Genomic DNA, 21,114 nt, shown 5'->3' with positions numbered 1-21,114 from the left:
GCTGCAGGGGGGAGGTGGTATAAGCTGATCTCATGGGCCCCAAATTTGTGACAAGCAGTGTGCAGGGGTGACCCAGCTTTGGGGAGGTGTTGATTTGTGCGTGATGCCCTGGGGCTACTGATTCCTGCCCAGGAGGGATCAGGAGCTGGCAAGGCTGTGGCCTCATGAGTATTTCCTTAATAAGCCCCACAACTGGGCATCGCCCAGGCACCTTGGTTATAGACGGTGATGATAAAATATAACCAATCAGCTGAGGGCAACAATTCTGGTCGTAAGTAATGTTATTAGTGAGCTTTGGTAAGCAGATGATTCTCAGGCTTCAGATTTATTTCAATGTCACTTTACTGAGTATCAGTGCTTTGGGAAGAAATCACAAGTACAGGACAATTAATCAGCCAGTCTGATCATGTCCTGTGATAAGAATCATAAATGATTCATTGCCTACGTGAACAATTGGGACTTCAGTAGCCTGGAGGTAAACATACAACTTAACTCTGTTTCTTAAGGAATGTTAACAAAAAAAGGACGAGAAACCAGCTGAACATCCCTACTTCCTCATGGCACTGTCTATAGCGGGGCTGGCCTAAAGATGCCAGTGCCTTTGGTGCTGACAAAAATATGCACACGGTATGATGCTGGTGGCCATAATGATGGTGTTGATGTTAAAGGTAGTGTGCTAGAGGTATTTACACCCTTGGAAGGATTCTCCACTCTTACTTATTTTACAAACTGGAAGTTTAAGTTTGTTGGCTATGGTAATGCTGTTCCTAATTTATGCCAGTGCAACCATGATCAGAGTTGAACCCAGGGATTGTGGTAGCCGAGCTGACTTGTCAGTGGTAATAGAACCATAATGGTTTTAATGGCAACCTGAGAAGAGTGTGGTGCAGCCTTGGCATTGCAGTAATGGGCTGGCAGCACTTCTAGTAACAACGGTTCAACATCTTTGGAGGAAGATAGTTACTGAGATGACCAGGAAAGCAGTAATGATATAAATCCAGCACAATTACATGGACTAGATGCCTGCCAGATTTATCTACATGTATCCTTGCACTTTATGACAAAATTAACTTTATCTTTAAAACCCAAGATCCCAAGCCTATATAGGCCTGTGTTGTATAAATCAGAATATTTAAACAAATTTTCCATCAGAGGAAAAATGATTTCTTAATATCTAACGTAGCACTGGTTATGTGCAGTGACAACAGATTGAAGCAGCCCAATGCAGTACAACCGCAGACTCTCTCAATCAGCATAGCTTTGAAGGTCTCAGTGGAGAATAATGGAGCATAACCCTAAAGAAAGCCTGCTTGCACCAGCTGAAAGAGCAGCTGGTCATGCCAGGCACAGATGCCAAAACTAGTCTGGTTCCACTAATGTGGAGACCTCACACCTCCTTTCTGGCAGGCATGGCTCACCCACTAGACTAGGCAATCCTCCAGGAGGCAGGATCTTTATAAAACCCTGCATACTTTGAGCCATGGGAAATAGAAGGTACGTGATGGAACAGCTGAGACAGGAAAAACTGTCCTCCACTGACATAGTTGGACCAAAAATGCCTCCAGAGTAATTTGGAGGCAAAACCCAGTAATTTTGTTGTCAAAGAAAGGTGTGAAACAGTGCTACTATATACCTCTTCCGCCTAACTTTCCTTTCCTAGTGACACTGGTTGCAGCTTTCTCGGGGTATCATTCACTGTAGCATGGACCACAATTGCCTCCTCTTTAGCAAAATGGGACCTCAGTCCAAGGTCACTGAAGCCATCAGCTGGGAGCCTTGTTTGCAGCCAGCTGTGGGACAGCTGCATGTGCAGCAGGAGGCCTGCAGGACCTCCTGCAAGTCACTTCGCAGCTTTGTTCCAGGATTTCTGTCTGCCTGGTGACATTCAGAAGAGACAGAGATTGTGTCTCAGTGCACACACGGCAGCACCAGAGGCTGCACATAAATAGGCATGCAAGTGTAGAAACATGCCCGCTGTCCTGCAGCAGCCTTCCCCAAACTGTAGCTTCCCTGGTAAGGGCTCATGTAGAGAGTGTCTTGATATCACTGGCTGGAGGACCCCACGCTCTGCAAGTACCACAGCTTAAGGCAAAAGGGTACCACCTGCAAAGTGCTCATATGCTTTAAGGACTCTCTGAAATCTTCTCTTGGAGCTTCTTAGATCTATATCAGTAATAGGGGAGGAAAACTGTTTCCATCAGTGTGCCCTGAAACAAATCTGTGCTGCTGCAGTCATGCAGGTGGAAGAAGGGGGAACTTTGGTGGAATTGGCCACCCCCTTTCCATCAGACAAAATTCACATTCTCAGTGTGTAATCGCAGCTGTTCCTCACAGACTGTCCTGTTATTGTTCACAGGAGCATACACAAGACAATGAAAATGAAAATTGCTACATCACACTGATGAAACAGGCTTTGCTGATTACAATAGACAACCAGTAATAATATCTGTAATGAAAGTGACTGCAAAATTTCCCTGGTAATTTTCCTCAGTCCAATTGCTCGTAGAATTAATAGCCCAGTAGAGACCTACTCAGTGAGGTATGAGTAGCAGAGAGGGGTTGAAGAAGAGCATGATCTCTCACCATCTTTGTTTTCCTCCATTACGTTCTGGGGTAAACAGGGCATATTTTAATCCATGACGCAATTTGCAGAACAGCTTCAGGAGAACAGTTAGCCAAAGCCTCCCCTGCCCCTCTCTGCCATGCTCAATAAACCACTTAAACTCTCTAGTTCAATTTAGCCACACACCAAGTGGTTTCAACAAAATATGCGTCCCAGGGAAACCATGGTCTTCAGCATAAATTTATAAAGTGCTTCAAAATTCTCAGGTGTCAAGTGCTATCTTTCGAGCTCCTTTCTTGTTTATCAAGTTTTAGTCTATCTCACTGCCATCTTCTCTTCTTTGTTTCAACAAGCTTGGCACGTCTTGTGCTCTTGCCCTTTTCCTGTAGGACTTAGACCCCTTTGTTCTGGCCACTGCTCTGCTCATGGCTGCTTCCAGGCTGCCTGCCTTCCCTGAAACACCATCCTCCCAACAGCATGTAAGTGCTGCAGCTGAGAGCTATCAAGTGCTAAGCAGAGCAGAATAATTGCTTTCCTTGTTTTACACACCATAGTCCTCTTAACACAGCCTAAGACAACAGCTACATTTCTTCAGACACTGTCACACTGTTAATTCCTAGCCAGCTGATCTGCCTTTGCGATATTTGTCTCCAGCCAGTATTCAGTCTCCTGCTTGGTATTTGAGCCTCTGACTATCCTTTCCAATGTACATCAATTGTAAAGATCTTTATATATTTTTACACACATGCCAAATATATGTGTGTACATATATACATGTGCCAACACCCCCCCCCCAATCCTAAAAGAGTCATATATATATTCATGTATTTGTTATATATGAATTTTTTAGGATTAGATAGTACAAAATCTGTGACTTATGGGTCCTCCTTTCTCAGGATCTGCTCAGAGTAAGTAGGTATTTTGAAAGCTGATGCTTTTCTGACACTGTGGAGGAAAAGAAACCCCAAGTTCTGAGGCCACCTTGGAATGATGTCTCCTCTTAACACCAAGCTGGTTTAATGGTGCCTTGACTCACTGCTGAACTCAGAAATTACATAAATTTTGAAATTAATTATGAGTAGGTCATTCCAAAATGGCTACAGGTGAAAAAAAATTGTGAAACTGGTAACAAACTGGATTTCAGTGAGATCTAAAATTCTGTGTAACTTGAACAAACTGGTGCCCTAAAAAGAATGAACCTGTCTGCTGATGTGAGTAATCAAAGGAGTTTGTGGCCTCTTATGCCCTACCTGTGTGGGGAAGCATTTCATTTGAGCACTCACAAGAGGACTGTTACTAATTTTTCTGGCAACATGCTAGATGTTTAAGGACAATTTACCCATCTAGTTTCCTCCCTTCATGTAACACGTGTTTTCTGTTGATTTCCTCTTCATCCTTTGGGATCTCATACAGTCCCAGTCAGGTCTCAGCCCATGAGGCAAGTAGTTCAGCAACACTTTTTGCAATTCTTTCCCTTCCTGCTGAGCACAGATTATTCAAATGCTTTCAATTAACTTTTTCTTTAACCCTACCACTTTGTGACCCTGCCTGTAATTCATTCATTCTTTTCTTTGTCTCTTATCACTTCAGTGTGTACCCAGCCATTACAATATTGTCCTTTTGATGATGAAGTATGGAGGCTATAAAACATCTCTGCCTGACCATTTCCCTCTGTTTTTATCATCTGGCAACATACTCTTTTTACTCTCTTTCTTGCTTCTTCTCTGAACATTTATAAATCTTTTCTTGATTCCACTCGCATTTTTATGGACCTGGATTCTGCAGCATATTTTTCAGGATATGCAAAGCTCAGGATTTCCTGTTTACCAGTTTATGCCATTTTGCTTAATGCCATCTCGTTTCTTCTTCACTGGTGTTCTGTTTCCTTCCCTACTGCTAATTTTCTACCCATGAGACACTTTCCACTAAGTCTGAATTTTCAGTAATTCTGGAGGCCACTCTGGAGGCAGGTCTGCATAAGAATGGGGAAGGAGGAGATGGAGAGGGGCTGCTCAGTCATCTGGCCAGATGTGTATATAATCAGCATGCATGCCTGCACATCATTGAGCTACGCTGATGTTCCTATTGTTTCACTAGTAACTCTGTGCCAGGCTATAAATGCAAAATAAATGGCAATAAGAAAACATGGGAGTACAAGAGACTATGACCCTGAATTAATTAGATCATGCCTGTTACTCCTGGCAACATGACCAAAGTTATACAGGAGAATATGTAGCTCCATGCCTCATTCACCGACCGCAGCTCTGGCCCACATCTCTTCAGACATCTGTTCTGTGGACATCTTGTTCCCCATCTCCCCTTCTTTCATACTCCTGAGACTTCAGTCAGAGCAGGGAATTATGCTCAGGGCTTGATGTGAATGCTGTCACATCATTTGCTACAGCTGCAGCCAACCACAAAAGGACCTAAAAATCAGGGATTACCTCTTTTCATTTGTTTTCTAGATCTGTCTTTTTAATCTCTGTTTCTATGACACTGATGATCTCATTTTCCCTGTTGAAAATATCATCTAGTCCTGTAATTAGGAGATTGCTGGTTCTGATACAACATCTAATTTCTTACTGTCTCAGTATTATGAGGTCTGAAGCAAGCTACATGAAGAGATGTATTAAGTAGTTTGCTTAAATGGTGGGTAACCTTAATTAAGTGCTAATTTAATAATCGTCTAAAACAAAACACATTGTAGATTGCAACAGTCTAGAATGTGCTGCTTTTGTAACTACAAGGTTCGCACACCTGTGATCTGAACCTCATTCTGACAGCATCTCCTGCACCATCGTAACCCCGTGCCTCCCTAATGGATGCTCACATTAGCCGTTCTCTCTGCTAACCTCCACGCAGTTGATCTCTGTCCTAGGAATAGCTCACTTGAGACTCCTTGTCTTTTTCCTGCCTGATGGTCTGCAGCAGAATCCCCTGTGGCTGTCAACTGTTTTTCCCCTTTCATTTGCACCTAAGAGCATCCTGTGCTTGTTCCTGTTGTGCACCCGCAGCCTTTGCCCTCAGTCTCCTTGCTGAGCAGGGTGCACGTGTGCTCTGACCCCTCCTGGAGCTCCAATTACCCTGTAGCTGGCACTGATGGGTTTTTTCCATGGTAGAAGCTTTTCTGACCACTGGAAATTTCAGACCTTGGGGACTCTGTAGAGAAAGACATGGGAGATCCCATGCTGGGTTGGCATGATCACAGCAGCAGTCTCCCCTCTGAATGTGCTGCTGTGGTGACATGAAAGAGACGGAGCATGCCCAACCATCTCATCCTAATTCAGTAATTCACATGGATGTTTTGCCTGAGAACTGCTAGTTAGAAATGACCCTATTACACCACCCTTCTCTCTCATGATCACCTGTACTGATTCTGGTCAGTGATACAAGTAATGGGATTTTCATGAAACGGGGAGAGATGGGTTCATATGTGTGGTCATTCAGAAGATGTTGACTCCATGCTTACTGCAGTGCAGTAACAGGTACTTCAGCGATACCAAGAGTAATGTTGAACGTGGCAGGACTGATAACATAAATAGTGGTGGAAGGAGACATTATGGTGATATTAGCACTGAACCTGCTAATTTCATAATAAGGGACAATCACAGAGGTAATTGTAGGAGTGGTGAAATGAATGGGGAAATCTGGACTTGGAGTTGGCTTCCAGGTATCGAAGGTCATGATGCTAATCTGCAGTGGAACCACAGTACCATCCATGTTGGTAAAAGATATTTGCCTTCTGTCCTAACGTAGCATTACCAAACCAGAAGGAGCTTGTGAATTGAACTCTAAAACATCTAAAAAGTCCCAGTTCACACCCTGTGCTCTTGTTCCACCCAGTCCTTGCTTTTGTTTTATGCAATTAGTCTTGCCACTTGGATACCTTTGTCCCCATTTATAAGACATAACTACCCTCTCCAGTTTAAAATTGCTGCTGTGTTTGACATAACCTCAGTCACCCTTCAATTAGTCTCCCATACACTCTCCATCTCAGGCCATTGCCTCTCATTAATCTCTTGTGCAGAGTTGTCATATCTTCCTCTTTCCATATTTTTGTACTCTGCATCTCCTTCTGTATCCTCCTTTGTTGATTAGACTTTTCCTTGCCCAGAGCGTAGAAGCGGTGAGATGCTGTGCAGGGAGAAGCGCATACTGACCCTGAGCTAGGAGCCGCAGCAAAGTAGCTGCTCGGTTTTGTGCCTTGATGTCCTCTGCTACCTCCTCTCGTGACTGCTAATTTCATCGCCTGTGCTGCATAAGGCACTTGGTTCTCTAGAGCCGCTGTACCTGAGGGCAGGAAAGGCAAATGGCTCTGCATGCAGGAGCACTAGATAAGCAGCATTTGAGGGCTGGTCTTCCTGGCTGAACAGGCAGGGTCTGGCTTGCCTGTAAGAGCCCACCTGTTCAACACCTCTCCGTGCGTCCTTGGGACCACATCAGTGTTTGTACCAGAGTCCCAGCATACTCTACCTTAAATATCACTTATGTACAGATAACAGATCATCTGTCATTAGAGCGTATGGCCTTTCTATCTGGCACATTGATAACCTATTTCAGCTCTGATGGCAGTAGCCTTCTCTTTTCATGTGCTCCTGACTTTCTCTGCTCTTTTTTGGCAGATTGATGGATTTACCCTGAAATAATGAGCCTGATTCCCCCCTCCTCTCACATTTTCTGCCATAAAAAGTGACAGTTATTGCTGTCAAATCAGAATTGCAGTTTTTATGGTCAGTCTATAGTCATTTTGCATAAACGAATGTGACTGTGCAAGATGCGAGGCTGCAGGGATCAAACCCCTCGTCCATAGCATTTATTTTCTCATTATTTTCCTTCTGTAAAGACTCCTGTGTCCACATGTGCTAGGAAGGGCTGTATAAATAAAAAAATTGCATGCATTATACAAACACAGTCCTTATTTAAGCAGACCTCTTTCTGAACGCAGTGTGAGATTTGCAAGAAGTCAGGATCTGGCCCATCATGAATAAATATGCTGCAATTACACAGAAACGGCCTGTGCTGAGATAACTAATGCTCTTCCTCTCTGTTTGTAGTTCAGAGATGCCGGTCAAGGAGGCTTGTGTAACCAAGCTATCATGCTGATCACAGATGGAGCAGTGGAGGATTATGAAGCTGTGTTTGAAAAATACAACTGGCCAGATCGGAAGGTTTGTCTGGGGAGTGATAAATAGGAAGGGTGAGGAAATGTGCTATCCTGCTATGGTGGGAATAGAAGAGCGTGAGCCAGGATGACGGGCAGAGCGGAGCATTCACATTCTCCAATACCCATGTGCATCTGGCTGTAAACATAAAATCAAGCAGCCAGCCAGGAGCCTGCTGTGGTGATTTTAGAGGTGGTAGGATCACAAATGGATATCTGTAGGTCAGTGAAGATTTTTTTTTTTCATACACTTTGTTTTTAAAGGTGTGGGCAATCAAAACATTCTCCTGATAAGATGATAAAGACTGAGCCAAGTATTTTAAAATTAAAAATAAAAAACTTTCGCAAAGAATTTTAAGCCCACCCAGGACTGTTTATAATTGGTCCTGTTTGGGAAAGGTTTGGCTATTACCAGTTCTTATAGTGGGCAGGGGAATGGCCCAGACCACCTCTTTAGGTGTCTTCCAGCCCTGTTTACTTTGAGGTCTGTGATTACAGGCTTGTACTAGCAGAGCAGACTGTGAAAGTGGAATAGACCATGGCTCATCCTAAACCCTCCTGATTTATTTGTTTACCTCATTCCAGCTAGCAGCAATGAACAAAGGGAGAAAAGCAGGCTACTGAAAGACCAGAGCATGGGACTGTTAAAGCAGTTTATTTCAGGATTGGCTCTTTTGTTGTTGGTCAAACACAGGAGAAATGGTGAAGCTTTCTCTAAATGATTCATGCGGCCAGCTGTTCCCCTGGGTAAAGGATTCCTGTGAGCTATAAACCTCTCTGCATGTGGTTGCTGAGTGCCTGGCAGAGCTGCTATCATAAAATGAGGCAAAATTTGCAATGCTGCCTTGTTATTCAGATGATCCCGAGTGCTGCTTGGCTTTCTGAGCTTATTGTAATTGGAATTGAAGTTCCAGCCCACAAAATGCGAAACAAATGGAGCAAGAGGTTCCTGTCTGTGTGTGAAGGCAGAGCTATTGCTATGCACCACAAACAGGCATTCACACCAGTGTATAGCAGGATGCCAGACCTCGGTCATTTGGATTTGGTAGTACATTACAGCCTAATTCTTCTGTCTTTGCATTCTTGTTCCCAGGTCCGGGTTTTCACTTACCTCATTGGACGGGAGGTCACTTTTGCCCCCAATGTGAAATGGATCGCCTGTAACAACAAAGGTGCTGTATGGGAATGGTTCCCCGTCCCCAATCACACACATCACACATGGCTGCAGCCACGGGACCTGGGCCCCACTACAGCTGGGGCCCACGAGCCCTCGGTTGGAAGACGACCTAAAGAAAAAGCAGACTCTGCTAGTCCATGTGAAGTGTGTCTGTGTCCAACTAACACAAGTTCTCCATGCTGAGCCACCACGTTTTCCTGTCACAGTGCCAAGGGACACTATGACCGAGATTCATGGTGGCTGTAGTCCACCTAAGTCCCTGTGCTTATTGTGTCCCAGTTGTTGGCTTTTGACAGTCTGTCTAAACCTCTGTCAGAAAGCCTGACATCTTTTGGCTGAGATGTAAACCAAACATCTCTTCTTTAAAGATTTTACAGCACTTTTCGCAAGGTCTGCAGGTTAACCCTTGTATCCTGGGCAAATTCTTTGTGTGCCAGTGGTTTCACTAAGGTACCAGAATAGCTTGTTAATCCCACCCCAAAACCAATATTCTCTCTAGCTGGCATGAAATGGCATGAATGGGAAAATCCATTCAGAGTAGGTGTTTCACCTCCCAGTTAGCCCTATGAGGGTCTGCAAGGGTAAAGGAAGACAGGAAAAAACAAAAGTCTTCCCTGTTTGGGCATGACTTGGCCTCAGTGTGTCTGGAGAGAGTCAGCAATGCTTGCTACATCAGTATCCTTCTTAAACAGGGAAGGGAAGACTGAAGTTGGGGGCTGACTAGCTAGGTATATTGACTCTTGTCTGAGCAGTGGCTCCAGCAGACTATGAAATGCATGGGTGCATTTGTTACTGAAAATAATTGGCAGACAAGAGTTGCTGGCCTGCAGAATGTAAGCTGGGAATGTTCAAGGCTCAAACGTTTGTTTATTAGCACTATGAATCATACATAACATTTTTAGGTTTTGTTAGATGAAACAAAACCTGGATTTCAGATTGCATATTCAGCCATAAGATTAGTGACAAGGAATTGATGGTGGTTCACCATAAAATGTGAGAATGGATGCTTCTGAATAACAAAACAGAGAACAAAAATATGCTCTTTGCACTTGAATTCTCACTTACCAGACTTGAGCTCTGCAGAAGGGTCACTGGTTTTGGTTATCCTATTTCAACACATTGTAGGGCTCTTGTAGTCCTTGTTTTCAAGCACACTAAATCTGTTTCCACATCACAAAGCTTATCAGACCATGAGCCCTTTTGCATGGCAATGTTTTCCTGGTGATAACAAAAGTTTTCCATCTATCTGACATACTCTGTCCTATACCAAGTACAGCCAATCAGTTCCATGTGGTGAGGAGCAGGACAAGAGTCCTTGTGACATTACACTGTGTTAGCATTTCTAACCAGTTAAACAGCTGGTTTAGAGGACTTTTGGATAACTTGAAGACATTCTTCCCTGTACTCCTTGTTGTAGTATTAGATTGTTATGGGTCCATCTGCAGGGAGAAAGCTCTGGAAATAGGTAACTTAGCTACAGTCTTTGACATCCAGTTTTCTAGCTTTGCACAGACACTCCTTTAAAAATACGGAAGATGTGTTAGCAAGAGTGACTCACACCTCTGTTTCTCCCTGAAGGCTACTACACTCAGATCTCCACGCTGGCAGATGTCCAGGAGAACGTGATGGAGTACCTGCATGTGCTCAGCCGTCCCATGGTCATCAACCATGACCATGATATTATTTGGACTGAAGCCTACATGGACAGTGCGGTAAGGACCTACAGCACAAGTCTTCAGCCAGCAAACAGTAGGGCCTATAGGCCAAACTGGCAAAGGTGTTGGACACCCAGCATACAACTTGTCCCAGCTTCCCGTCTAAATATCTTATATGTATCAGAACCAAATAAAGTCCTGAAACTTATGTAAAACCAGGAGCTGGTTGATGGATAGAAATTACTGGTCTCTGGCTCTGCTGAGACAGACAATATTTCTTTCTGCTCATTCCTGGAGTTGAGATGTGTATGTAGACTCGGGTCTGAATCTGCAGTGACCCAGGAGCCCAGGGCTAATCACACAGGCACAGCATGACTTAAGTAGTGCTTCTGTGAAAGCAGGTTACCTTCTAAAGGATTATTCACAGGAAAGATTATTTACAGCTCAGGATACAGGTCACAGAGATTTATCTCCTCCAGCCCAGTAGCTAACTGCATACTGCTTGCCACTCAAAGATACAGATCTCAGTTTGGGAAGCAGGCTCACTCTTTCGTTCCTTGGGCTAGCAAGACCCAACACCACTGCAGTGGCCCGGTGCTTATCCCTGTGGGTAAAGGACATATCGCAAGGGACCACACAGTCAGCACTCCCAGTGCCCCTTGCTTTGTCTCAGACCTGCCCTACAGGAAGACTTAAGACATTTGGACAACAAGCAGGTGCCATTACGGTGTTGTGTTGCCAAGGCAGCTTTGAAATTCAAAGGACTGAAAGGAAGGACAAAGGAGTAGATCACCACTGAAGGAGCCTTCTCCTGCACTTCCCCAAATTGAAGTTGTTCCTCAATCTTTGTCTCCATCCCTTTCTACACTGCAGAAAGAGAATGTTACAGTTGTTCTTTTGGGGCTCCCTCTGCTTTCAGGTAGATAAAGTTTTTTCCTACACTGGACTTTTCACCCCAGAGAAGTGTCTGCATAAGTGTGACAGTTAGAGCTGACCAGTAGTCAGATTCCCCTCTTCCAGAAACAAACATGAGGTCTCAGGACTGTTGATACTATCTGAGGGGAAAAATCTTCTAGAAACTTTGAGAATGTTTCTATACACAACCCCACTGTGGGACTGAAGTTGTTAGCCGAGGTCTGGCCAGCAGCAGCTTTAGGGTGTCTGCCACAGCCCTGGGGAGAGCCCACAGTTTTCTGGTTTAAGATCCATAGTGAGAAACCTGAACTCTCTGAGTTGAAGTAAAACTAGGGGTACTGAGCTTAGCTTTGTAGCAGGAAACACGGAAGTCCAGGTCACACATGGCAGTGCTCGATGCTGTGTTCAGAGTCAAGAACACACAAATCCCAGGAAACACCTCCAAGGCAGCCAGGCTTGCACCATCATGGTGCATAGGTGCTATGCTTTCATGGGAAGAGACTGTCCCTCACCTCTGTGCTGTGGCTGACCATTGAGGCTGCAGCTGTGACGCACTAGCTCTGTGAGGGTGACATTGGGATGTCTTCTGCTGCAGGAGCTGTGCCAAGTGAGAGCTGGGGACAAGGTACTTGAGTGTGCTAAGCAAAATCTCCAGAAATGCTACTAGCTACCCAACAAGTTTATTCTAATAGCAGGCATGCCACCCCTGGCACTGGTGTATGGTGTCACACTTCCCAAGACAGACACAGGGATTTGTTTGCTGTACTTTTTTTGCTGCATCTCTTTTCTTATCTCTTGGCTTGGCTTGTCATTCACTTCCTCTGCCCCCACCTCTCCCATCTTTGATTTATTCCTCCATTCGTGTATTCATTCATCTGTTCGTCCATGTCTCTCACTAGCTGCCACAGTCTGAGGAGGTAAATGCACCCCTGTGTTTTGTGAGCGTGCTGTTTCCCTTGTGCCAGTTGGTGTTTTGGTGCCAGTGCTCACAGCCACAGCTGGCCTGTACATCTGGAGGGGGGTGGGGACTGCAGCACTGAAGGAGCCCTCTTACGCTGGCAAGAAGAGGAGAGGAAATGTTGGATGTACTGGAGAGCTGTGCTGTGCTGTTGGTTCAGAGTAGGTAGGGGTGTCTGTGTTGTGCTGTAGCTTAGTTCACCGGATCTCTTTTTCCAGTAAGTGCCTGAGAAGTTTACTTGCTGTGTGTTGGTGTGAGTGTTGCTGTGAATGGGAAGTTTCCACACAGAATCATCCAGACCAGGCTCAAATCTCCATCAAGTAGCTGCATAGATTATTGACTGGCTCCTTTATGGCTCCTGGCATGTACAGTAATGGAGACAGGAGGTCATTCCCTGCCTTGCTACTTACTTGACCAAATGAGAGATGGACGGGCGATGCTACTGGCATCGAGGGATTAGTTTCTTTTGATAGCTAGGCTAGTTTGGGAGACTTCTTTGCATGTGTCTTGCCTGTTTTACCTCCTTTCATGTGTTTTTAGAGCATCCATCTTCTGCAATACTGGGAGCATCTGTTACCCCATTACACATGCATGTCCTGTATCCCCTGTAGAGATAGCTCACAGTGTTGTATCTATTTGGATCATGGTTTTGTCTCTGTTTTTCCTAAGCTTAGATGCCTGAGTAACAAGTATATATAAGCAAGCTCTGCTTATGTGTATTTGTGCCTTTTAAATACTTGCCTGTGGTGTTTCTCATTCGTGGTATTCATGTGTTTGCAATATAGATGATCTTTTGTTTGTGATTTTGCTCATATTTGTGTGCTTTTCTCTATTCTGTGCTCTTTGTGTTGGTGGTTTTTACACTTGTTGCATAAGTGCTCATGTCTACGCTCCTAATGCGTGGTGGGTATAAATTGTGCAGCCACTTCTACAGGTTCCTGTCTCTTCATTAAAACAGCTCTTTAATTTCTCCTGCTTCAACACATTTCACTGGCTTTCATCCCATCCTCATCACCCCACATAAGCAAGCATCCATCCCACGATCCTCTTGGATACAGAGTATTGAAAAGTGCTGCCATCTGTTTCTAGAGGGGTGTGGGAGGCAAGGAGGTGGCTAATTGTAATCAACATCTGGGGTCCTTGGGAATTCCAGTGCCTTTCATTCGGGTTATCTGTGGTATTGCATTTGCTAACACATGGCTCGTTGTTCTGTGGCAGCTCTTTGCATCTCAAGCTCAAAGTCTGTTGCTCATGACAACAGTGGCTATGCCAGTCTTCAGCAAAAAGAACGAGACGGTGAGTGCAATGAGGGCTTCACTCTCCTTCCAGCCAGCAGAGGTGAAAGGATGTAGCAGACCTTTGCTGGGTTTTAAAGCCAATGGGTCTCTGAAAGAAGAGCTGGCCATTAGGGACTGCGGTAGACCTCTGGCAGGATGTGCAGCTGATAATTTATCTGACAAAATTACAGTCTGTCATTTCCCCTAAATGCTATTTCTTCACAATACCCCTTAAATATGACACTTCTCCCTGTTTTATCCCTTTCATTTTCAAACCTAGCCTAATTCACAGATCCATAAAGTTTGAGGCTAGAAGAGATCATTACCTTGTCTAGCCTGTGCATTTTATTGCAGACATTTACATTTCATATAGATGATCCTTCATGAACCCAATAACCTGTGTTTGGCAAAAGTGTCGTTGAAGAAAGGCATCCAGCCCTGAGGTCTCCATTGTGGTTTCTCAACTCTCTGTTAAAAACTGGTGTCTAAATTCCACTTCCAATTTGTCTGGTTTCACCTTCCTGTCATAATGGCTTTCTCTGCTAGATTAAAAAGCCTGTACCCTTTTGGTATCTCCTGCTGGGAAGCATCTTCTACACTGCAATAAAGTCAAACCTGTCTATCTTTTGATAAGATAAAAAGGCTGAACAATTTAGGTGTCTTTGATAAGGGCATTTCCTCTGGGTTTTGAAACCCTTTAGACACTCTTTTCCATACCATTTCTAGTTTCTGAGCACTCTTTTTAAATGGTGGACAGTACCTTACTATTGCTGTATGGGGATAAACTCTTCATCCAGGTCTTACAAACAGTTGTCTGCCTCTTCCACCTGAGGCTGGCCTTAACCTGTATTAGCACAGCGCTGCAGTGGGAGCCTGTATGTCATTTTTCCATCATGCTCCTCAGATGCTTATTAAACAACCAGTTCCCCATTTCATGGGGATTTCCTGCATTCATTTTTGCCAGGTTAACAATCTTGTATTTGACGTTTGGTTTAGTTGGCCCAAGTTATCAACTGATCCATGCTGTTCTGCATGATTGCCTTGCCCTTACTGTTATTTACACATACTGAGTGCAGGGTTTTGCCCTCAAAAATTTTTGTCATGATTTTATGCTACTTCTGAATCAGTCAGAAATACTGAGAGTATTGGGTAGAAATGCTCCTCTCCATAAAGACTGGAGCAACTCCTTGAGACTTTTTGAGGTATGTTAGTTGGTTTTGAATGAATATATTCATACAAGGATAGACAGAACATGTGAGAGACTAGTAGGAAGGCAATAATGTGTATTCAGGTAGAGAGCTACCAAAGTTTTGCTCCTGAAAATGGATTCTCGTTTGTTTTTAAGCGATCTCATGGCATTCTCCTTGGTGTGGTGGGCTCTGATGTACCACTGAGGGAGTTGTTAAAACTTGCTCCACGGTATAAGGTAAGACTGAGATAATGCTATCTGTTATCTTGCACAGCAAAGTCACTAGTCATTATTCCATGGGCATGACTGAAAAATCATTCCTTTGCCTGTAGAAAGAACTATGAGCATAAAGCAAGAGATGCTGGATATGGTGATGTGTGGTTTGTATATAGCACATGGGAAATCATTCACTACTAGAAGCTCTTAGGCTGCATCAGAAACACAAGGACTGGATGATCCAGTAGACTGGTAACAGGCAAGTGCAGGTTCAACAGGCAAGTGCAGGTCAACCAGGGGATCAGGCCCAGCCAGCATGCGTTCATGAAAGGCAGGTCCTGCTTGACCAACCTGATCTCCTTTTATGACCTGGTGACCCACCTGGTAGATGATGGAAAGGGTGTGGATGTCATTTACCTGGACTTTAGCAAAGCTTTTGACACCGTCTCCCATAATATTCTCCTTGGGAAGATGGCAGCTCATGGCTTGGACGGGCGTAGTCTTCGCTGGGTAAAAAACTGGTTGGGTGGCTGAGCCCAGAGGGTTGTGGTAAATGGAGTTAAGTCCAGTTAGCAGCTGGTCACGAGCGGTGTTCCCCAGGGCTCTGTTTTGGGGCCAGCCTTGTTTAATATCTTTATCAACAATCTGGATGAGGGGATTGAGTGCGCCCTCAGTAAGTTTGCAGATGACACCAAACTGGGTGGGAGTGTCGATCTGCTGGAGGGTAGGAAGGTCCTGCAGAGGGACCGGGACAGGCTGGATCAATGGGCCGAGGCCAACTGTATGAGGTTTAACAAGGCCAAGTGCTGGGTCCTGCACTTGGGTCACAACAACCCCATGCAACCCTACAGGTTTGGGGAAGAGTGGCTGGAAAGCTGCCTGGCCGAAAAGGACCTGGGGGTGTTGGTCGACAGCCGGCTGAACATGAGCCAGCAGTGTGGCCAGGTGGCCAAGAAGGCCAACAGCATCCTGGCTTGTATCAGGAATAGTGTGGCCAGCAGGAGCAGGGAGGTGATTGTTCCCCTGTACTTGGTGCTGGTGAGGCCGCACCTGGAATACTGTGTCCAGTTTTGGGCCCCTCAGTACAAGAAGGACATTGAGGTGCTGGAGCGTGTTCAGAGAAGGGCAACAAGGCTGGTGCAGGGTCTGGAGCACAGGCCTTATGAGGAGCGGCTGAGGGAACTGGGGTTGTTTAGCCTGGAGAAGAGGAGGCTGAGGGGAGACCTTATCGCTCTCTACAACTACCTGAAAGGAGGTTGTAGTGAGGTGGGTGTTGGTCTCTTCTCCTATGTAGTTAGCAATAGGATGAGAGGAAATGGGCTCAAGCTGCGCCAGGGGGGGCTTAGGCTGGAAATTAGGAAAAATTTCTTCACGGAAAGGGTGGTCAAACATTGGAACAGGCTGCCCAGAGAGGTGGTGGAGTCCCCATCCCTGGAAGTGTTCAAAAAATGGGTAGATGTGGCACTCTGGGACATGGTTTAGTCTAGTCTGCCCTTGATTGGTTTAGTGTGGACTTGGTAGTGTAGATTAATGGTTGGACTGGATGATCTTAAAGGTCTTTTCCAACCTAAACGATTCTATGATTCTATGAAGCCTTTGTATCTTGATGGTCACCAATCTAGATCCCTCAGAGATGATTCAGATCTGACAGCCTGTCTCAGAAGAATTAAAGTTTTATATCAAGTTCCCAGTGGACAAAAGCTGCCATGCCAGCTGGTAAAAAATAAACTAGTTTCACTGTCAATATTCTTAGCAGAAAAACTGAGGACTGAATGGACTACAGAGCACCATCTTTTCTGTCATGCCTAGACGTTCCTTTCTCCAGACCAGCATGAAGATTTCTTGGCAGGACAGCGTACAGGAAGCTGGCTCTCAGCGACTGGTGCTGTACCTAGATAGAGTATTTGCCCTCCAGAATTGTTAGTCCAACAACTTTTCATTAGCTCTATGTTCAATATATCTAAAAAAATATGTTCATCCATAGGATCCACCCCCCCCCCCCAGAGATGCACTGTTAAGCTTGGTTTCTGCTGGAAATTCTGTGCAGTGACCTTTTGTTCAATTGGTCTGCACACCAGGAGACAGCAAGTACATCTGACAATCACCACAAAATCCGACAACTTGAGCCATCATTTCAAGTTTTCAGTTTCTCTTAAATAACTATCAGACAACTACTAGCTGTTAGGCAGTTGTCCAAAATCTGATTGCTGAAGCCTCACAGGACTGAAAGTGCTGTCAGAAGCTATGAATTTGTGTGGTGCTTCTAGACATGGATGCAGAGCAGACCATTCACATGCAGCTGTAGGAAACTATCCTTCAGGTAACCCAGGAACTATGAGTGTCGAGGTGCATGCACTCAGCATGCAAAAGTTAGCTGGTTTGGGTCTGGGGGAACCTTGTCTAGGAGCTTCAATTTTTATACACACTTATTTTCTCTGTAAGACTAATAACTTTTCATTTTCCTCCCTCCATGTCACTCAAAGGCCATGTGTCACAATAAGCTTTCTTCTGGGCCAAGGAAGGACACTGGTCTTTCCTCCAAATAGTGCCAGGGAAGGAGGGAAAATTATCTGAAAGATTTCTTTACATCAGAGGCAGGACATGACTTCCTAGAAGCTCTTCCAACTTCAGACCAGTTTGGAAACCTAGGATCTTCAACTTGAATCCCCTGGCATATGGGTTACAAAGGACCAGTTCCAGGGTTACAGCCCTTGAGAGCTCACACTTTTATGATCACACTTACTAGGCTGGGAAATTTCAGCTTTAATAGGCCAACAAGGAAGTTTGCTGCAGTCCTGATCCAACGTCTTGGACTCATTCTTGCCATGCTGAGCTGAGCTCAGTGTGCTTTGCAAAAAACTGTTTCACGTAGTACGGCTCCAAAGTTTTGATCTGGGATGTGTGAAATACAGAATTCATTCCCTCCAAAAAGGCACAGACAGATTGTAAATTACTTACCTTCCCACTTCCCTCTTGTTATCCCTGCAGGATTGTCTCTATAGAAATATAAAGTTGCAACATTTTTTTGAAGGCAGAAACCTTAGCCATTCTTGTTTTCCTTGAGACACCTCTTGTTGTGGCAAGCGCAGGCTATCAGCAGGTTTTTAGCAACCCAGGTTTTAGCTGGAATTTGTATTATATATGGGTTTGATCTAAGTAATTACTCTCTCGGAAATCTCTTGCAGATCGGGTCAGCCAGTGTCTGCTCTTGTTAGATTATGCTATTCCTTAAAAAGCATTTTAAGACTACAGGCTTGTACAGTTGGCCCAGGCTAGGTCTGGTCTTGCCAACAATGAAACACAATGCAGAGCTCCTCTGAAGTCCAACTGGGTTTCCAGGGAAGCCGTCTGTGAGATTCATACTCACTTGTTCATTCACTGCTGTGCATATGTAGCAATGGGCATACAGACCTGTCACCGCTGTTTCTGTACTGTTTATGACATTCCCCATCATTGCCCATGTTACATACAGGACTGCTGTGCCTGCTGTGGAGACCTTATTCTGCCTCTGGGTGGTGATTGTCCACGAGGACAATCAGACTCTAGGAGGGCATCTTTTTCTGAATGTGTACACAAACCAACTACCTGCCCATCCTTTTGTGCATCCAAGCATAGTCAGCCTGCTTGGATAGAGCAGCCAGAGCTCCAGAGATAAATGGTTTGGGATGGACCCTATTTTCTGCTGGTTAATACCTTTAAATGGAAAATATTTCTGAATATTGGTGGTGCCAGGGTATCAGTGGCACCCATTACACAGCACCGTTTCTACCTAAAGCACTAATTATTCTAATGCCTTTTTCCCCAGCTGGGTGTCCACGGATATGCCTTTCTGAACACCAACAACGGCTACATCCTTTCACACCCAGACCTCCGTCCTTTGGTATGTAGAGCTGTGAATTTGAGAACCTTTGCTTACTTGGAAACAGTGGCTTTCAGGGCTGCTCCTGATTTCTCATATTTTATTGAGCTGTGAAGGCTACCAGGCTCTGATATATAGGCACCCAGGAGCATGAGGGCCAGAGACATCAATTCCACATGCATAGATACATATATGCACACACATGTGTATGAAGTGTAAGGTACCTGTCTGTTCTCCATAAAAGTGCATGTGAGGGCTGTATTTGTGTGCACTTGCTGTACTGTAGGTGCATGTGTATCTGTGTCCGTGCAAGGTTTCACTGCCAGGCTGAAGAAACAATTGCCCTCGCTCAGGCGTATCTCCTACAAGAAGACTCAGCATGAGTAGCACCCCAGTAATAGCTACCCAGCAGCTGTAGCGTTGGACATTTTTGGAAACTGAGGCTAGCAGGGTCCAGTACCACAAATCTTAGTAACATGGTAGGTCAGAGACAATTTAGAGACCAGTAGGCTGCAAAGAGCTTCTGGGACTTGAGGGAATGGACAGAGGACAAAGCTTCTCCCTCGCGGTGCCACCTGGAGCTCCAGACTGCACATCTGTCTGCAAAAACACAGCTGGCCTCGTTACTCAGATACCCAGGCACACAACAATATTATGTTTCATACACATGCCTGTCAGTACAAATCCACCTGCGTGCAGCTATAAGCGTTAGTGTGGTTACTGGCAAGAGAAAGTGCCACCACAAGGCTTCACAGCAGCTGTCTTCAAAAAGGCAGCTTTGCGTAGGGACACCACAGGCATAGGTAGTTACTTCACTAGGTGAAGAGAAGGGACACATTGTGTTTCCAGGATGTGGCAAGGCAAAGCTAGGCAAGGGCGATGCTTTATCCTCCACCTGAAATTGGCCTCTCAGTCTGCTTCACACCTTTTCCTTCACCTGGAAGATTACAGGGAAATAGCTCTCTTGCATCAGTTAGCCCTGGGTGAATAGTCTACCTTTCTGCCAGTGGAGCCAAAGCCTAATTCCCATCAGAAAAGATCTCCTGCTGGTATTATAGTGTTAATGGGATTACACTCTTAGCTGTGGGGAAAAATCTGATTTCCTGGAGGCAAGTGTATTGTACTGATCTATGTAGAAGAATATTCTCACAAAGGAGGCTGTAGCCTTTACCTGCAAGTTTACCTGTGTTCCTGCTTGTCCCTTGCTCCTGGAACAACCTCTCCCACTTGAACTGTCCTAACCCCACACTGCCTGCATAAAGAAATACATGGCATGGGACTGAGAAGGCACTTGTACCCAAACGCTGCCTTCCCAGTCAGAGAATAAATGGCACACCCCAATTTTTCAAATTAGATATCAATTCTTAAAGGGTTAGTTTAGGAAGTTATCTAGCCACTTACTTGGGTATTTTTCTTTTTTTTTTTTTTTTTTTTTTTAATAAATGCCAGTATAAAGAAGGAAAGAAACTGAAGCCTAAGCCGAACTACAACAGTGTAGATCTCTCAGAAGTGGAATGGGAAGACAAGGATGAAATAGTGAGTACCAGAAAGTGAATTTAGCCTTTTTTGTAGCTCCTTCTTTCTACTACTTTGTGTACCTGTATGGAAGGGGTTGGGGAGCATCAGGCATTCCTAGTTTTTTTCTGTGCCAGACTGGCCCTGCCTAATTGAGGCTGGTGGTCTACAAGAGGACAAGAATAATGCTCCCCTACAAAGTGCTTGTCTTCCTTCCCAGCATGAGTTTTCCTTCTCATGGAACAGGGAGGGAAAGCGCTGGCAGGAGGAAGGAAGCGCTTTGGAGGGTGCTCCAGGGAGCCAGTCTGTGTGTACATGGCCCAAATGCTGCCTTAATACAAAGCCAAGACAGCTTAGGAGTATGGCAGTGTGTGAGATATAGTTGAAGCCACTCAACTAATGACACCTGCAACAAGGAAGAAAGCACATTCAAAAAGGGACTGAAGCTTGTAGTCACTATTAATAATAGACACTTGAGATAAACAAGTTTCCAGAAACCACCTTACTGCACAGGTGTGGAGGCGCTGAAAACAATAGCTGACCAGAGGGAAAAGATTAGGAAATACCTTTTCTACTGTCTTTCAAGCAAAATTATTAAAAAGTGATAAGAAACAGCATGCACCTTAATG

General features: G+C 44.8%; 1 protein-coding gene across 1 annotated transcript in view; it reads left to right on the top strand.

Annotated features, from left to right (window-relative positions):
- The window catches only part of CACNA2D4 (calcium voltage-gated channel auxiliary subunit alpha2delta 4), a 144,108-nt gene that overhangs the window by 30,644 nt on the left and 92,350 nt on the right, over window positions 1–21,114 (top strand). The window contains exons 11-18 of the mRNA XM_075709888.1: window positions 7,618–7,731; window positions 8,818–8,896; window positions 10,480–10,613; window positions 12,371–12,388; window positions 13,648–13,725; window positions 15,052–15,132; window positions 18,917–18,991; window positions 20,420–20,506. Of these exons, the coding sequence (XP_075566003.1) occupies window positions 7,618–7,731; window positions 8,818–8,896; window positions 10,480–10,613; window positions 12,371–12,388; window positions 13,648–13,725; window positions 15,052–15,132; window positions 18,917–18,991; window positions 20,420–20,506 (666 nt within the window). The remainder of the gene's footprint in view (window positions 1–7,617; window positions 7,732–8,817; window positions 8,897–10,479; window positions 10,614–12,370; window positions 12,389–13,647; window positions 13,726–15,051; window positions 15,133–18,916; window positions 18,992–20,419; window positions 20,507–21,114) is intronic.

This window comes from Pelecanus crispus, chromosome 1 (genome assembly GCF_030463565.1).
Source record: "Pelecanus crispus isolate bPelCri1 chromosome 1, bPelCri1.pri, whole genome shotgun sequence".
NCBI classification, from domain to species: Eukaryota; Metazoa; Chordata; class Aves; order Pelecaniformes; family Pelecanidae; genus Pelecanus; species Pelecanus crispus.
The sequence above is the reverse complement of the archived record's forward strand: the minus strand, read 5'-3'. Positions and strand labels throughout refer to the sequence as shown.